The sequence below is a fragment of the Lycium barbarum genome, chromosome 1 (assembly GCF_019175385.1).
Source record: "Lycium barbarum isolate Lr01 chromosome 1, ASM1917538v2, whole genome shotgun sequence".
NCBI lineage: Eukaryota > Viridiplantae > Streptophyta > Magnoliopsida > Solanales > Solanaceae > Lycium > Lycium barbarum.
In genome coordinates this window covers 169,970,331-169,986,841 of record NC_083337.1, presented here as the reverse complement: position 1 = coordinate 169,986,841, position 16,511 = coordinate 169,970,331, and the positions used below count along the sequence as shown (strand labels likewise).

The 16,511-nt window shown below is 35.7% G+C and overlaps 2 protein-coding genes across 10 annotated transcripts; one reads left to right on the top strand and one right to left on the bottom strand.

Moving 5' to 3' along the window:
* Positions 1–1,616: 1,616 nt before the first annotated feature.
* Positions 1,617–5,094, top strand: LOC132607757 (uncharacterized). The gene is made up of 3 exons (XM_060321839.1): positions 1,617–2,488; positions 3,815–4,064; positions 4,714–5,094. The coding sequence occupies exons 1-3, from the start codon at positions 1,698–1,700 to the stop codon at positions 4,903–4,905; spliced, it is 1,233 nt and encodes a 410-aa protein (XP_060177822.1). The 5' UTR covers positions 1,617–1,697; the 3' UTR covers positions 4,906–5,094.
* Positions 5,095–5,703: 609 nt separating this feature from the next.
* Positions 5,704–15,198, bottom strand: LOC132607723 (probable inactive histone-lysine N-methyltransferase SUVR1). 9 transcript variants are annotated; one of them, XM_060321826.1, is made up of 13 exons: positions 15,068–15,138; positions 14,115–14,189; positions 13,889–14,006; positions 13,254–13,433; positions 11,762–11,979; positions 11,588–11,620; positions 10,981–11,476; positions 8,900–10,374; positions 8,435–8,700; positions 7,794–7,860; positions 7,630–7,680; positions 6,868–6,964; positions 5,704–6,094 (listed from the first exon to the last, which is right to left on the bottom strand). In XM_060321826.1, exons 5-13 carry the CDS (start codon positions 11,942–11,944, stop codon positions 6,069–6,071), a joined length of 2,694 nt encoding a protein of 897 aa, XP_060177809.1. In that variant the 5' UTR covers positions 11,945–11,979; positions 13,254–13,433; positions 13,889–14,006; positions 14,115–14,189; positions 15,068–15,138; the 3' UTR covers positions 5,704–6,068. The 9 variants fall into 9 exon arrangements, with proteins under 9 accessions (XP_060177809.1, XP_060177817.1, XP_060177786.1 ...); XM_060321834.1 differs by lacking the exon at positions 14,115–14,189 and having other exon boundaries at positions 15,068–15,198; XM_060321803.1 differs by lacking the exon at positions 13,254–13,433 and having other exon boundaries at positions 11,762–12,000; positions 13,888–14,006.
* Between the last annotated feature and the right edge of the window lie 1,313 nt (positions 15,199–16,511).

Genomic DNA, 16,511 nt, shown 5'->3' with positions numbered 1-16,511 from the left:
GTACATACCATTTGATATTTTACATTATAAAAAGGTCAAACACATCGACAGTCCCTAGCAATCGTCAAGATTTTTCACTTAGATATCTCAACTAAACCATGTTTCATTTAGACCCTTAAGCTAGGGCCTGACTGTGCTATTCAGACACTTTTCGCTAACTTAGCAAGTTGCGTGATTTTCACACAAAACAGGCGTGGAAGTCTAAAAAAGCAGAATTTTTTGTTTTTCTTTTAAATTATTTTTATTTCCCCCTCCCCCTCCTTCTTTTTCATTTTTATTCCTTTCTCTTCCTTCTCCACTTAATATTCTATCATTAACAAACCTTCCACCATTGCTATATTGCTCCACCGAAAAAAATGAAGACCGCCACCATTCTATGAGAACATTGTATAAAATCAAAAATGATTTTTAGGTTTAAAAAAAAGCAGCCCAAAAAAAAAAAAAAAAAAACACCCCCTGTTCATCTTCTTCTCCGGCGACCCCACACCTCATCTTCTTCCCCACTGATGTCCCCCTCCCTTTTTGAAAATTTCCTTAAAAAAAAGGAAGAATAGATTTGAAAATTTCAGCCCAAAAACCTGAAATTTTTTAGAAAAAAAGTTCATCGAATTTTTTTTCTGACACAAGCTATTCATTTTCGGGCGAAAAGTTTGTGGAGTTTGTTTAGAAAATACTTTTTTTTTTTATTTTTGCTGGAAAAATATTTTTCTTTTCTTTTTCTCATAATTTATTTTAAACTATCATTTCAGACGCAAATGCCACACGTAATCAGTTAATTGGTTACTTTACCATGTCATCGGCGAGTGTGTTACACACTCTTTACATATTTGACTGAGTTAACGAGAAGTGTCTAAATGGCATAGTCAGGGCCGTATATTAGGTGTCTAAACGAGACAGGTTTAGTTGAGCTGTTCAGGTGAAAAGCCTTAACGATCACAAGGGGTTGTCGATGGGTTTGGCCTTATAAAAATGCTTTGATCAATATTTTCGTTTTGACAATAACATGTTATTACGAGACAAACCGCATAACTCTAGGCGGCGTTGTTTACACTGTCATAACAGTATGAAGTTTAAGTAAAAATGATCAAACTTCAGTCATAGTACATGAACTTTAGCCTTTTTTTAAGTTCAATTATTGTTATATGAAGTTTAGCCATTTTCATCTGAACTCCACCCATACGTAATTTTCAAAATTCTGTTGCGACTAAAGTTAGACTTGACCAAACACAGCATGTTTGAAGTTGTTTCAAAGTTTGTAAACATTCACAATTTCTAAATGTTAAATAGCGGCGTCAAAATATGATCTCCTGTGAATTTTTACCTTCCATAGTGAGGAATAAGAAGAACAAGGTAGCGGCATGCCAAGCTCATTGTCCTCTCACGACCTCCTAGTCCCCACCCTCCAGACCATAACCCAACCTCCCACCACTTCATAGTAATTGCATAGATTATATATAAAAGTATTTGTGATAATATTTCCTATTTACTCACCAAAAGTTAAAAAATAAATAAGAAAATTACTTCTTTTCCAAGAAAAATAAAATCCTTGATACCAAACGCATCCTAAGTAGAAAATATTCAAATATCAAAGGCAGCTCGAACAAACAATTGTGTATTGGTCCAGATATTTTGGCCCAGGCCAATACTTTACAACTCTTCATCCCCTCCAAATTTCCTACTGTAACACAAAAAAAAAAATGTACTCTACTCATGTCACCTCCTTCATCTCCATTCCATTTCCTCCATCAAAATCAAAAACAAATTCACACCCTAAAACCCTTTATCCTAAATCATGCATCTCAACTCCAAAAATGTCACTTAACCAAACCCCAAACAACACTAAACTCATAAACACAATCACTAAACTCCTATGGGGTCCATCCCTACCACCCCAACTCCTCATCTCCACCGTCCGTTCCACATGGTCCGCCACGTGGCATCTTATGATGTCCCAGCTCGCTCCATCCGACCCAACCGGATCTTACACCCGACCCACTTCTCAATTTCGCTTAAACAATTTAAATTCTAACCCAAAATTGAAGAAACTACACCTTTACGTGGGCCTACCATGTCCATGGGCCCACAGAACACTAATTGTACGAGCTTTAAAGGGTCTAGAAGATTCTATACCAGTTTCAATTGCTTCACCCGGAATTGACGGGTCATGGGAATTTCGGGTTTTACCCGACCCGGGTAAGGATAAGATTGTTCCTTGTTTGGATAAAGCTAATGGATGTAAAACCTTAAAAGAGGTTTATAATTTGAGAAGTGGTGGTTATAGTGGTAGGTCCACTGTGCCTATGTTGTGGGATGTGGAGAAAAAAGATGTTTTTTGTAATGAGAGTTATGATATTATTGAGTTTTTTAATTCGGGTTTTTATGGAATAGCTGGAAATAGTGAGTTGGATCTTGCACCAACTGCATTGAAAGATGAGATACGAAAATGGAACGATATAATCTATCCAAACGTTAACAATGGCGTGTACAGGTAATTTTGTTATGTGTGTAATTTTGTAGAAAAAGAGTATAATTTGGATTATTTTTTTTCCAAGTTACTAGCTCTGTCTCATTTTATGTGATAGTGTGTAAGATTTTAATTTGGCTTAATGTATTAGGTTAATGATAGTGGCAAAAGTATAAAAGTAATGGATAAAAAAATTAGTTTGTGTAATTCTGAAGAAAAAAGGATACTTGGATTTTCTTTTCTCAAGTTACTCATTCGTTCTGTTTTATGTGATTAGTATATGAATAGACGTAGATTTTAGTATTTTAATCTGACCTATAGATTTTAAAGAATATAAATGTAATAGCTAAGCAATTAATTAGACAGAGCAAGAGACTATATCAAAGTTTCAAAAGGTTGAATAATTTAATGATTTTGTATTCTTAAAAGTTATAAAATTTGTGTAAAAATCGAATGATGTCACATTTTGGGACGTCTAAAATGGGAGAACGTCACCTGAGTTGAAATAGAGAGTATGCAAGTGCATAACAATTAATTTTAGTCAATTTACACGCACTTCAATTAGTCTATATCGAGTAACTTTCTACGAGTGGCAAGCACAGGAACTGCTCTTAATTTGAAATTTCTTTTTTTAAGGATTTTTATTGGTTAAAGTTATTGTTTTTTAATTAATCAAGTGTAAAAAAAAAACCGAGTTAATTGAAAGCTGCAAAATTGCGATTAGCGAGTATTTATTGGTTTAAGTGCACATTTATAGTCTCATGTATATGCGTTTGCCTTATTTTTGCATTTTAAAAAAAATATTTTGTGATATATTTAGGGCTTGTTTGGCCATGAAAATTGTGAGTGTTTGAAAAATATAGTTTTTGTTTTCAAAACAACTGAAAAACTTGAAAAATACACTTTGAGTAAGTTTAAGTGTCTATCTGGTCACCTTATAAGTTTATATGCCTATCTTACAAAACATGCCAAGTTTAAGGGTTCATCTAGGTATTAAGCCTATAAAATTTGTGTAAAAATCGAATGATGTCACATTTTGGGACGTCTAAAATGGGAGAACGTCACCTGAGTTGAAATAGAGAGTATGCAAGTGCATAACAATTAATTTTAGTCAATTTACACGCACTTCAATTAGTCTATATCGAGTAACTTTCTACGAGTGGCAAGCACAGGAACTGCCAGTTGAGTGGACTATATAATTTCTCTTATCAAACGGATGGCATTTTTCTTATGAAAATTCTATCTATTCTTAGCATGATATTAGGAAATCTCATTACTATTACTCACAATTTGATGTACGAATTCGGAAGAATGAAAAGTAATTTGCGTGACCTTCTCATATTATTGTAGGTGTGGATTTGCACAAAGTCAAGAAGCATACGATAAGGCAGCAGAAGGGTTGTTTAGAACACTGGAAATGTTGGAGGATCATTTGGGGGGTTCAAGGTATTTATGCGGGGATGTTTTGACACTTGCAGATGTGTGTTTGTTCACTACCTTGATTCGGTTTGATGTGGTCTACAATGTGCTCTTTAAATGCACCAAGAAGAAGCTCATTGAATTCCCCAACCTCCATGGGTATCTCAGAGACATTTATCAGGTACGGAAATCTCTTTCTCGCATACGTTCAATATAAGAAGGGCATTTTAACATGGTGTCTCCATCAACTAGTAGAATAGCATAAAGAACGAGACTAAACAAATCGGAGTATTCATTCCATTTATAGTAAATTTAATAACATTTTTTATTTTAAAAAGCGCCATATGTTGTGATAAACAGTCAGATGATAATATATGTGAACGAATAATACCCACAGTCCAACCATTTCCCGAATTTCAAGGGTGGGATTTTTCTTTTCTGGACGAAGTTAGTTTGGTGATTTTGCTAATGAAGTACTTAATCCCTTGAACTATCAATGTAGTGGGTGAAAAAGATAGGAGACTAGTGTTCTGGTCCCAGTAGAGATTTAAAAAAATATTAGTTGATATTTTTTTTTTAGTTAATAGTTAATAGTTACTATTAAAAAAAATATATTAGTTAATAGTTACCAGTTTCAAAAAAAAAAATATTAGTTGATTTTCTTTCATCTGCTTGGTCTTTGTGGGCAAAGTTACTCAATCTCGGTACCTATGCTAGTGAAGATAGTAGATACCAAGTGAAATACTTGTCCGTAAAATGTCCTACTTGATCATTTGAACTAACGATGACAAGTCACGTGTATGCTTAAGAAGTGTTTTACTGTTGAACAGATACCAAAGGTTGCTGAAACTTGCAATATGGGCCAAATAATGGAAGGTTACTACAAGATTCTGTTCCCATTGAATCCAGGGGGCATTAATCCCACTATGCCTAGTGGTTGTGAGGATGAAGTGCTCTCCAAGCCTCATAATAGAGACTCCTTGTCACTGGAGGCAAACCTTGTGCAATACTCTGTTTCTTAATTTCTAGTCCTTATGCGGTGTGTACATGATTATTGAAGAGTTATAGACAGAAGCAGATCCCGGATATAGATGCGAGGGCATTACACCTTCTGCTATGCACACATCCAAATTTAGTGTGTGTACTTGTTTGTATGTATAATTGTATATATTAGAATTCAAGTGTATGTTGCATCTTCCACTTGGTTCTGCCTTTCAGGCGTGGGACGCCTTTTATATCAACCGCAATCCTTTGGAAGAAAAGACAGTAAGATAAAAGAAAATATAGATAAAATTCTTTAGTGGGTCTGATTAAAGTCAAGAACAGGTCTCTCAGGACCTTATTTGTATTCGTTGATGCACAAGGAAAATGTTTTGGTGAAATCAAAATTATTGATAGTAGAAACATGGCTTTTCCAGCGAAAATGGATATCCTTGTGTTCCAATAGGAGAAGCAGTAGAGTGGATTATTCAAGAATCAAGTTGATGTTCTTAATAAAAAGGTAAGTTGCCCTTTGTATTGGATGAACCTGCAAAGTTCTAGTGTTGCCGTTTTATATGAAAGTGTTTGCTTATCGAAAATATTAAGCCCTTTATATTTTGTTGGCCAGACAAATGAAAATGCAACATGATTAAGCTCATAGCTTCATTCAACATGCTGTGCCATCTCCCTTGGATAAATTTCTTGTGCAATTTCAAAGAGAGACAGTGGCTGTTTTATTTTATCTTGAGCTGGAAACCTTCCCTTCTGGCAATACAATTGATTAGTTACCCAGAAAAAAAAATCAATTTAAAAAGAAAAATAACAAGGCAAATTGAGAATGGAAAGAACTGGGCAAGCTACAATTACAAGCACAAGAATGAGAGTTTAAAAGGCAAGTTCAGTGTCTTCAGGCTAATCGCATGGCCTAGACCACATTATGCTATGGTACCCATGCGTGGGCAAACAAAAGCAAAGTCCTCCAGCATCTAATCAAATGAACCGAAAATCCACATATACAACAAGAGAGGCAGCAGATCTAGCTTATTCGCCATATAATCTGCAACTACCAATATGTTACCCTTCTGCGGTGTACACAAATGCACAAGTTCCCCAGAACCCCTCCTGGAGTCCTCGAAGTTACGGTCATAACAGCTTTCTTGATCACCCCAAGGCCAGAAATCAGCCATAAGTTATTCGGAAATAATCACCATCCTCTCCTTGCTCTGGTTCCTACATGGTAGCATGACGACTAGAGTGACTAACAACACGAAACTTGACTAAGATCATCATGCATGACAACTTAATTGGTTCAATACTGAAAATAATACGGTGATGTCCAGGCGAGCTTGCCACTCTTCAACAATTCCACCGGATACCTACTATCTCCCACCAGTTTAGTACCAGCTAACTCTGCCTACCAAGGCTTAGATAGATGGAAAAAATTCACCTAGAGTTGTCTTTGAAGAATTTGAATCCTAATTTCCAAAGTTTTCACCCACTTGACCACTAGGCAGTCCTTGAGTGCCTAATTGAAGACAAATGTAGAATGATACAAAAGCAAAGTCTTTATTGAAGGAAAATCGAGGGGAAGTATAGGGGGTAAGGGGGGGGGGGGGTGCTATAGGTTTATCATGTGTAAAATGCAAAATATTACCTACCCACCTTACATTGTTGCCATTGTCTCATCTTACAAACAAGGGCAAGTTTCCTCTAACCCTATACAGACTTTTAGTATCGAACATCATTCCTTTTAGTAGAGTTACAGTCAATTATGAAAATGTCAAATCAATAGGGTGTCTTTAGACAGCCACTGCAGGTTACACATTATTATGAATTAAATGATCAGTCATGCATTTGGACCCATGAACACTTCATCAAGTTACCAAACCATGCAGCAGCTAAAAACTTTTACTAGTGAAGCAAGATGGAAACTTTGACTTGAAAATCCAAACTGTTAAAACAACGATAGATAATATCACTTTATGCTCTGGAATAACACTTACTTCTTGGACGTTTCATATTTCGGCAGAACTTACTACCACACTGGCATTTAAATGCTTTTACTGGATGTTCATGGTCATCAAAATCAATACCATAATCCTGCAAGGACAAATCCAATGTTTGTCCAGAAAATATACTGTCAAATATCTAAAAGAAGCTACAGGGAATCAAGGCATGCTCATCATTCCAAAAACTAGATATGTTAAAAACGTTGAGACACCATTACTGCTCATCTTTCATGCCATATCAGCTGAGTTTGACAGAGTCAACCTCTTGACTACCATCTTTTCTCTGTTGACTTCATTCAATTGGTAAAATCATTGAACATCTTGATATAAGTGCTTATTTTTTTTTCTCTAGGAGCATTACTATTAACCATCCTATTTTCAAACTACTTGGCTTGTTTTAAGAGTTGAGTAATTAAGGATTTCTTTTTCTAAGAACAAAAAGACAAAAAATAGAAAGACAATATCCGATAAATTAATTTAGTAAATCAACTGTTGACACCAACACCAGCTTAACGATGAAGGTAGATTATTAGAATCAACGGGTCCAAATAGAGCATAATAAATATAGAAGATTCATATCTATCTCACTCACTCACATACACACCCACAATCCGACACTTTCTCTCTATTTGTATATGTGTGTATAAAGATAGAGAATTTATATATAGAGAGTATTGAATGGACAGATATCTTTAAAGCAAAATGAAGGGCACCACAATACAATGAGCATGAGTGAACCAGATCAAGCCGACTCACCCAAGTGAGCTCTTCCAATGCCTTAACCTTTCTTGTAGTGAAAAAGGCAAGCTACATCAAGCAACACATGAGATATCCCAAAAAACCGTCAGTATGAAGAGCTAGGAATACTGAATATTGAGGACGAAGTGAAAGTGAAGATTCAGAAGCACAATGTTCCTTACATGATAGTAGTGGTGATCTGGAGTCTCTATTTCAACTGGTATTTCAACCATATTTGAATCAAAACATCTGGACCGGAAAAACAATAAAATAAATCACATGCACAGACACAGGTTAATAACATATTTAATCGAGATGCAAATATCTAATATATCAAATACACAAAATATGCATAGCTTTCTTTTGGCTATTGTTTCCTTACATTCTTTCATTCTCTCTCCATTTCTTCTTTTACTTTCCAAAAACAAAATGGATTCTGACATGGTACAAATTTCTAAGCACACAAATATGTATAGCGTGATTTAGAGACAGTAGTTAAAGGTGACTAGATGCAGGAATATGAAAAGAGAAAACATAAGCAGAATTCATTGCAAAGGATGTCAATGTTTTATGCCGACTGAACACGAGATATCCAACTAATGGTTTTACCTCACTTGCAATATGAATCATCAAATAACCAAGAAAAGAGAAAAATTCATCAGCATTTGAGAAGTTAAAATGCAGAAAAGAACCGGAAGTAATTTAAGTACGTACCACCTGATATCTGAATCAATAGTCAAAGTACAACACTTATAAGTTATAACTCCTAAGACTAAAAATAAAAAAGTTGGTGCAAAACTGACATCCTACGATGTAAACTTACCTGTGATTGATAAACCTGGCTACATTCCCGAAAAATGTCGCATCCAAACAAAGGGCCTCTTCATCCTTCAAGACATTCTCTGAACCCCAATCAGCATCAAGCAGCACGGGATAAGAATGTTCCTCTCTGTTGGGGCTTTGTGAAACGCGATCAAAGAGTTCTGCGTTGGTAAGAACTTCTCCAACATACTCGCAAATAAAAGCACCTCTCGGAAGGTCCTCAAGGGTACGTAAGCCCCATCCTTTCCCATCAGGAGTCATAAACACCTGAAATAAGTAAAACCAACAAAAAACCTAGACGAAGTTAATAATGGATACCAACAACTATTTTAGAAGTAATCGCTAAGAAAAGAAAGTGATTTCTAAGAAGCTCAAAAACAAAGCAAAAGTGTGCCTCAAAATGTAATGCATGAATTACTACTGCACATTACCAAAGACCATTGCAACATGAACTGCAAATTTTTACCTGTAACTTGCGGCTAATACCTCGCTGCACCACACGGTTCCCACACTGTCTATCACAGCCGCATTTCCACCAACACTCTTTGATGAAGTTCCTCACTAGATGACCTTTACAAGGTTCGATAATATCCTCATCTTTCGATCTTTCCAATGGGCATTCTTTGCAAAAGAATTGGCAGTGTTTCTTGGGGTCACGATTCATAGAAATACTCTCTTTAAGAAGCTCCTCTTTAACAAGACCTTCTTTTGTATATGCAAAATCACCACCAGTTTCGTATGCGCATGCACAAGGTGTGGACAGTGACAAACAATCACCAGAGCAAGTTGAACAACTGTTGTCATCTCCAATACGAGCCAGAGAGAAGTTCAGATATGCATTCTGGAAAACCACATTATGAGCAATGTAGTGAAAGGATGGCGGACTTTTGTCATTAACTTCATTCACCAATGAAATCATAACCTTCTCTTGCCCCTTGGTTATATCTGTAACAACACAAGTACCTGTTTCATCTTGAGTTGATTCACACAGAGCCACCGGACTTTGAGAGCTAACATGTTCAAGAATATTCTGATCAATCTCTGGAGCACAACCACAGTTCTCCACAGATTCAGTTTGATCAGCTGTGGTGCTGTGGTTGTGACCATTACATTGGGCCTCCCCACCATCAAGTTCTAAATCTTTAGATCCACACAGAGCCACTGGACTCTGAGAAGTATCATGTTCAAGAATATTCTGATCAATCTCTGGTGCACTACCACAGTTCTCCAAAGATTCTTTTTGATCAGCTGAGGTGCTGTTGTTGTGACCATTACAAGGAGGAGGGAGCTGTTGTTTCTCTGGTTGAGCCTCCCCACCATCAAGTTCTAAATCTTTAGATCCACACAGAGCCACTGGACTCTGAGAGTTATCATGTTCAAGAATACTCTGATCAATATCTGGAGCACTATAGGTGTGACCATTACAAGGAGGAGGTAGCTGTGATTTCTTGGGTTGAGCCTCCCCAGAATCAAGTTCTAAATTTATAGATCCATTAGAAGGAACTAGGGCCATGCTTCTATAACCAATATCATTTTCTGCATCCACATTTGTAGTTTCTTGCAATTCATGATTGTACTGAGTTCCCAGCTCCAAAAAGCACTCGCACGTGTCTTTCATCAGCTTCGGCACAGAAAAGTAGGGGTCCAGGGCTTTGTATGGTTTAAGATATTTATCCTCCACCAACTTCAGAACAGCCTCTAGACTAGGCAAATGGAAGTCTGATCTACCAAGAGCCGCATCACAGTCTATAGTGATTTTAACCTCTCCAGAAGTCGAGGAGGCAATATCTAGTTCATGACTTGTTGCCAGTCCATTTGATGAAGTTGGAAAGTCCTTATCTGCTTCTCTTCCGCCTCTCAGTTCTGTTGCTGAGGTTTCAGAAGTTTCTGGCTGTTTTGTTGAGGCATTACCACTTGAAGAACCTTTGTTGTATGATGGCTCTACAGAATCAAATAATGTGACCTTTAGAAAGGAGAACTGAAGCTAAGAACCAAGAAACTTCCCAAGAGACATCCACTACAGAGTACAGACAAATATAAGGTTATATTCCCTCTGTTTCAATTTGTTTGGCACAATATTACTGAAACAGGGTTTAAGAAATAGAGGACGTTTGACACAAAAGCTTACTATGTATGAAGTAAAAAAAAGTACCCTTGAAGTAGGGTCCACACACATCAACATCTACAAGAGCATCTCATTAAAAGCAAAATGAGAAGGTGAGTAATTGGGGTTTTTGAATATAGAAAGGTGCCAATATTTTTTAGACTGATGAAAAAAAAATGGTGCCAAACAAATTGGGACAAAGAGAGTTATTCCAGACATTAGCTAAGAGAGAGAGAACTTGCCGAATACAATGGCATCATTCCAGAACATCAATTAGTAAACCACTAAACCAATCTAGAGATGTCATGTATTGAGCCTAGTTCCTCAACGGAGAAAAATATCTAGCTCTACTTGCTGCCGAAAAATTTAATTAGCATGAAGAATTTAAATTGTGACATCATAAGGAGCAAAGTCTTTAACTATTTGAGATAGATAATACATACCAGGGTGAATAACAGCAATAGGAACTTCAAACTGTGGCAGATCAACGGTATATGGTTCATCCTTAGGCTTGATAAAAGCATGAGTACCCAACATCTTCTGTTTTGGGGACAGGTCGATGCCAGGCTCAGAGTTTGGCTCTTTGATGACTAAGCTTTTCTCCCCGGACATGATTTGAGGTGTTTGAGTTTCCTTCCCTTTGAGAAGATTCTGCCGAGAATTAGCATTATTCTCCAATCTGTCAGCACTATTAGGTGAGACTGGTTGCTTTCCTTTGTTTCTAGCATACGTCAGACATGGGACAGATTGGGACTCAGCTGCTGCACTTCTAATATTCAGCTGAGGGTCTTGTGAGCGACCCTGGGAATTAGTTCCAGCTGAAACAGAACTAGAATTGTTAGCAGAAGATGAAGCTTGAACTTCTTGATGCCTTAATCGCAATCTCTTTAAGGGTCTTTCAGGCTCCTCATCCACTTCTTCCTCCAAAACCTCTTCTCGCTAGAAACATGACAAGGCACCAAGATAAGATAAAGGGAAATGAGAAAAGATACCAATAAGCATCAACAAGAATACATATACAAAACACAGGAAACAAAATAGAGCTTGTACTTCAGTATTCTCAGGCTTCTTACTTTCTGTTGCCTGCAAAAATAATGCAAACAAAAAAAAATCAATTTGTATCAAGCAAAATAAAAATGCTTTGTACAGAAATGGAATGAAATTTCAGGGTAGAATAGAGATGTTTGAGAAAGAGAAGAAATGAAGAGAAAGGATAGATTGAACCTCTGCCTCCTCTTTTTCAAATATAGCGTCTGCAAGTGCTCTGTAATTCTCTTCTTCAATAAGCTCCCAGTTCTTGTCATACAATTTTATAAGTCTCTTTAAGACTGGCTTCACCTTTTCTTGGGAGATTCCGATATCTTTCATAGCACGAAATGCTTTCGCAACTCTTGGTTTGCTCGGCATTTTTTTTTTTTTTTGGTGTGTCGATTTAATAGCAACTGCCAAATCGATCAGTTTAATAGCAACTGAAGGTGAGCGGAACATTGACAGAATTCTAACAAAGGCATTCAAATTTGACATTTAATTTAGGCTGTTGTACAATCAGAATGACGAGGATAACTAACTCAGACTTAACTTTAACTTACTATATGGTTTTTTTGTTTTTTATTTATCTTTGTCCTGACAGCATCACTCCAACTACAGTCAGACCTCATCCGCATATAACAACACCTCTCTATAACAGCTAAGTTTTTTTGGAACCGGTTTTTTATGTTATATTTTACTTCTCTATAACAACAACTTTATAACAGTATGATCTTTGTAAAATTACCCCCCATATAACAGCTATCTTCTTTTTTGGTAATATAATAGTTATCCATCTTTATAAAAAAAGAATATCTATGAATACTAATAATAAGTGTAGAGATTTTGACCAAATATTTAATCTGATACTTTAATATACTATATTTATGTCAGAATATTACATATGAATACAAATTTGTAATCTAAAAATATCATTGTCTTCTATTTTTATTTATAAATAATTTTCAAAATGGAAATCAAGCGTTGTATCACCACTAAGAGATTGGAATCTACGAAACAAACTTCAGTTACAAATGTCTTCCATCAATATTGAAAGAATTTAATTTCAGTTGATTTAAAATGTGTGTCTTAGAGCTTAAAACTTCATACATTTAGTTATGAATTTATTGAAATTGTATTAACTTTCTTTAATGTATAGTTAGCGAAGTATGCATATCTTTGAGATTTAAAATTTCAATAATTTTATTATTTTTTATAACATTAAAAAATTAAAAAAAATTGATTTTATGCATCTTTTTGCCTATAACAGCCAACTATTATCTAAATGTCAAATGTTGGTATAGGTGTATAACAACAATTCTCTATAACATCCAAAAAAATTCGGACCCAATGGTGATTTTATAGAGAGGTTTGACTGTACATATACCCAAAATCTCCTGTTTTGCCTTGGTGACTCAGCAAGGAGATATTTCGATTTTCAAAAGGTCCATAAGGAAACATTGAGAGCCAGAGATAATAAACAAGAGATAATACATATAGAACGGGAAGGGAAAGAAACTGCACTTGTTTATTGAGTCCTCAAAGATGCAATTAGGTTAGAATGCAAAAAGGGAATAGACACACTTTCTGGTTGTACCATCAACCAGCCTCTCAACCAACAATAGACCACCCTCCCTTCTCCAAAATCCAAATAAATAGAAGAGGAAAATCCTAGACTTCTACTATTTACCTCATAAGCTTTAACATCTGAATATTTATAGCTTATATATCACTTGAGAGAATCACAGTGGGCATAGCAAAAGCTCTACCACAAAAGAAACATTGTTTATCCAAAGAGAACATCTAGAACAAATTGCTTTTATATCCCAAAATTAGATCATGGAAGGCAACATGGGCCTTGTTCAACAAACTGCACAAAGTGAACAATTCAAAGTTTGCATTATAAAGCTATAGATGGTAAGAAAAGATAAAACTAAAGAAAGGTGCATATCATCGCAACTGGTGTGATGAATGAGAACTCTTAGTTTGCAACCAATTTAAAAAAAAAAAATGTCTCTAGCTTGTAACCGAGTGAAATATATGCAGTAAAAAACCATGACAATCAAGTCCAAAAAGCATATTATATCCCTTATTCAAAGGCAAAGACACATCTTTGACCCATTCCTAATTTCCTATTCCTAATCACTAAATATTCACCCATAAAGTCTCTGTAATAATCAATTTGGCACTTTGTAAGCTACATTGATATCACTTCAAGAAAAACCCCATGAGCAAGAAGGACTAACAAAACAAATCTTTTCGCCATAACATTGGACCAAGTAGCAACACGTCATCAAGATTTGATCATCACATTGAAACACACACCTTAACGCTTGGCGTTCTAAGGCTCCATCTAAACAATGTTTCCTTCACTTTGTGTTGTATCGAACTTCAGGGCTTTAGCACACCTCAACCAAGCGTTTGACAAAACTGCTCAAATGTACTGCATTATCAGAAACCAACTCTTAGATTGCAAGATAACAACAATAAGAACAACATACCCAATGTAATCCCACAAGTGGGGTTTGGTGAGGGTAGGATGTACACATACCTTACCCCTACCTTTGTGGGGTAGAGAGGTTGTTTCCGATAGACCCTCAGCACGATGACACATTACCAAAACAGGCTACAACGAAAAAGTTATATCCGTAAATTTCATTTCTTCTTTTTATCCGTAAATTGTATATCACATTACTAGCTTGTTTCTTTATCTATTTATTCTAATGGTAAACCTAAACCAATTTGTGGATGCACACTTTTTTAAAGATTCAACCTTTTTTCCTGAAAATGCTCTTTTTTAGGGTGCGGGGTTGTTTGGGGGGGGGGGGGGGGGTATGTAAATTATTAAAGAACAAAACATGAAGACGAAAAGAACTGCAGCAGCTTAATCATACAGATGAACCACAGCAAAATGTAAAGTTTATAATTATAGGTAAAAAGGGTTATTTCCTTCCAGGTCCTAAATTTGTTATATCAACCAAGATTAATGGTACTTTTGTGCTTATCACTGAATCAAAAACATTAATAAATTCAAAGCAAGACCAGCATTTTAAAGAGTCGCTTAAGAACTTGAGAAATTAATTTTACCACACAAGAATTCCTAATTTTACTTAAACTTCAGGTGCCATGCAAATAATCCGGGTCCACCTGGACCCGGCCCATGCCACCTCATGACTCAACAAAAGCTTTTTTAATTAATCATTTACATTTTCAAAACAAAAATTGGATTTTTTTTTACTGCAGTAAACCCGAATGAGGACACCGTAACTACCAGCCATTTTCACACTCTTACTAAAAATTACAAGAAGTGATGATATCGAAGTTGAAATTCTGTTCGAAAAGTGGGTAACAAACACAGCATTGTATTCCACTACATGAAAATTCGTGTTTTACCTCATAAAATCATCGCAAAAAAAAGGGGATTTTTTTTTTGTCAAAATCAGAGAAAGATAAAAATAATAAATGTAGAGAGGAATGGTGAGATAAATCGAGAGAGAAACATACAATTGGATTGGTGAGAAAAAATTATGAGTTTTTTTGCAGAGAGAGAGAGAGGGAGCTGGTGAAGAGCAGTCTCATAGCTGGAGAACATTGAGGAGAATGAGGCTGAAACCATTATTATAAATTTGGGCCTGCTAAAAGAAGGATTTGGGCTTGGGCCTAAGGACCTTTTCAAATGGACCTGAAAATTGTTGTTTTTTTGAATTTGTAATATATATAATATTACACCAATTAATTAAGCATTAATCTCAAACTTTTTAAGTACTTATTATCGAAGGATGAGGTGGAATGGTAAAATGAAGATGAAAAATTCCATAAATAGCTATAGTTTAGATTGTGATTACGAAATGTAGCTACAATTTGCATATTTACGAAACATAGCTACAGCTGCGCATACTTACAGTTGTACCAGCACATACAGTTGCGTTGAATTAGCTAAATCGCGGGTAAATAGTTGTATCGGTGCATATTGTATAGCATACAATTACGTTGAATTAGCTAGGGTTGGGCATAAATATTGAAAACTGAAAAACCGGACTGAACCGAACTTCAAAAAACCGAAATCGAAAGAACCGAACCGAACTAGTTTGGTTCGGTGTACAGTGTCCACCGTAAAAAAACCAAAACCGAAATAGCCGAACCGAAGTTTAATAAAACAGAACTGAAGAACCGAACGCACACCGAAATTTAATACATTATCCAAAAAAATTAAAATAGTCTAGGCCCATTAAGTTTAAGCCCAAAAAAACCCAATTGTAACAAGCGCTTTTTTTTTTTGTATCCCTGATTTTCCACTTCAGTTGAGAAAATCAAATATCCTTAACAAAGTAATGTGACTAGGACGTGTCTTTGGGATTAATGTATGTCCTTTATGTGTTTTCTTAGTTATTCTTACTGTATGTATATAACACCTAGTAATCCTATATCATAGTTATGATTTTCTATTCTTATATATCCTGTTTGTTTGATTTTGATTTCAATTTATCAGTTTTATGTTTTGTTGCTTTTGAGAATATGAATTAGTGTAAATGGAATCGCTTCTAATATCATATAAAAAAAAACCAAATTGAAAAAACCGAAACCGAACTTCAAAAAACCGAAACCGAAATAATCGAACCGAATTAGTTTGGTTCAGTGTCCAGCTTCAAAAAACCGAAACCGAAATAGCCGAATCGAAGTTTGATAAAACCGAACCGAAGAACCGAACGCCCACCCCTAGAATTAGCGGGTATCAGCTGAAATCACGCGAAAGAGTTGTATTAACGCATATAGTTACGCACGTGTATTATGCATTTGCTACAAAATAAAAAATGTAGCTACTACTCGTTGTTTTTTGAAACATAGCTATCTTTCATAAATACAATCTAAATGTTTTTCACGTCGCGGAAATTTTCCTAAAAGAAATTTACATTTAACTAAAACTTTAGGGTTTTTTTCCCCTTATATA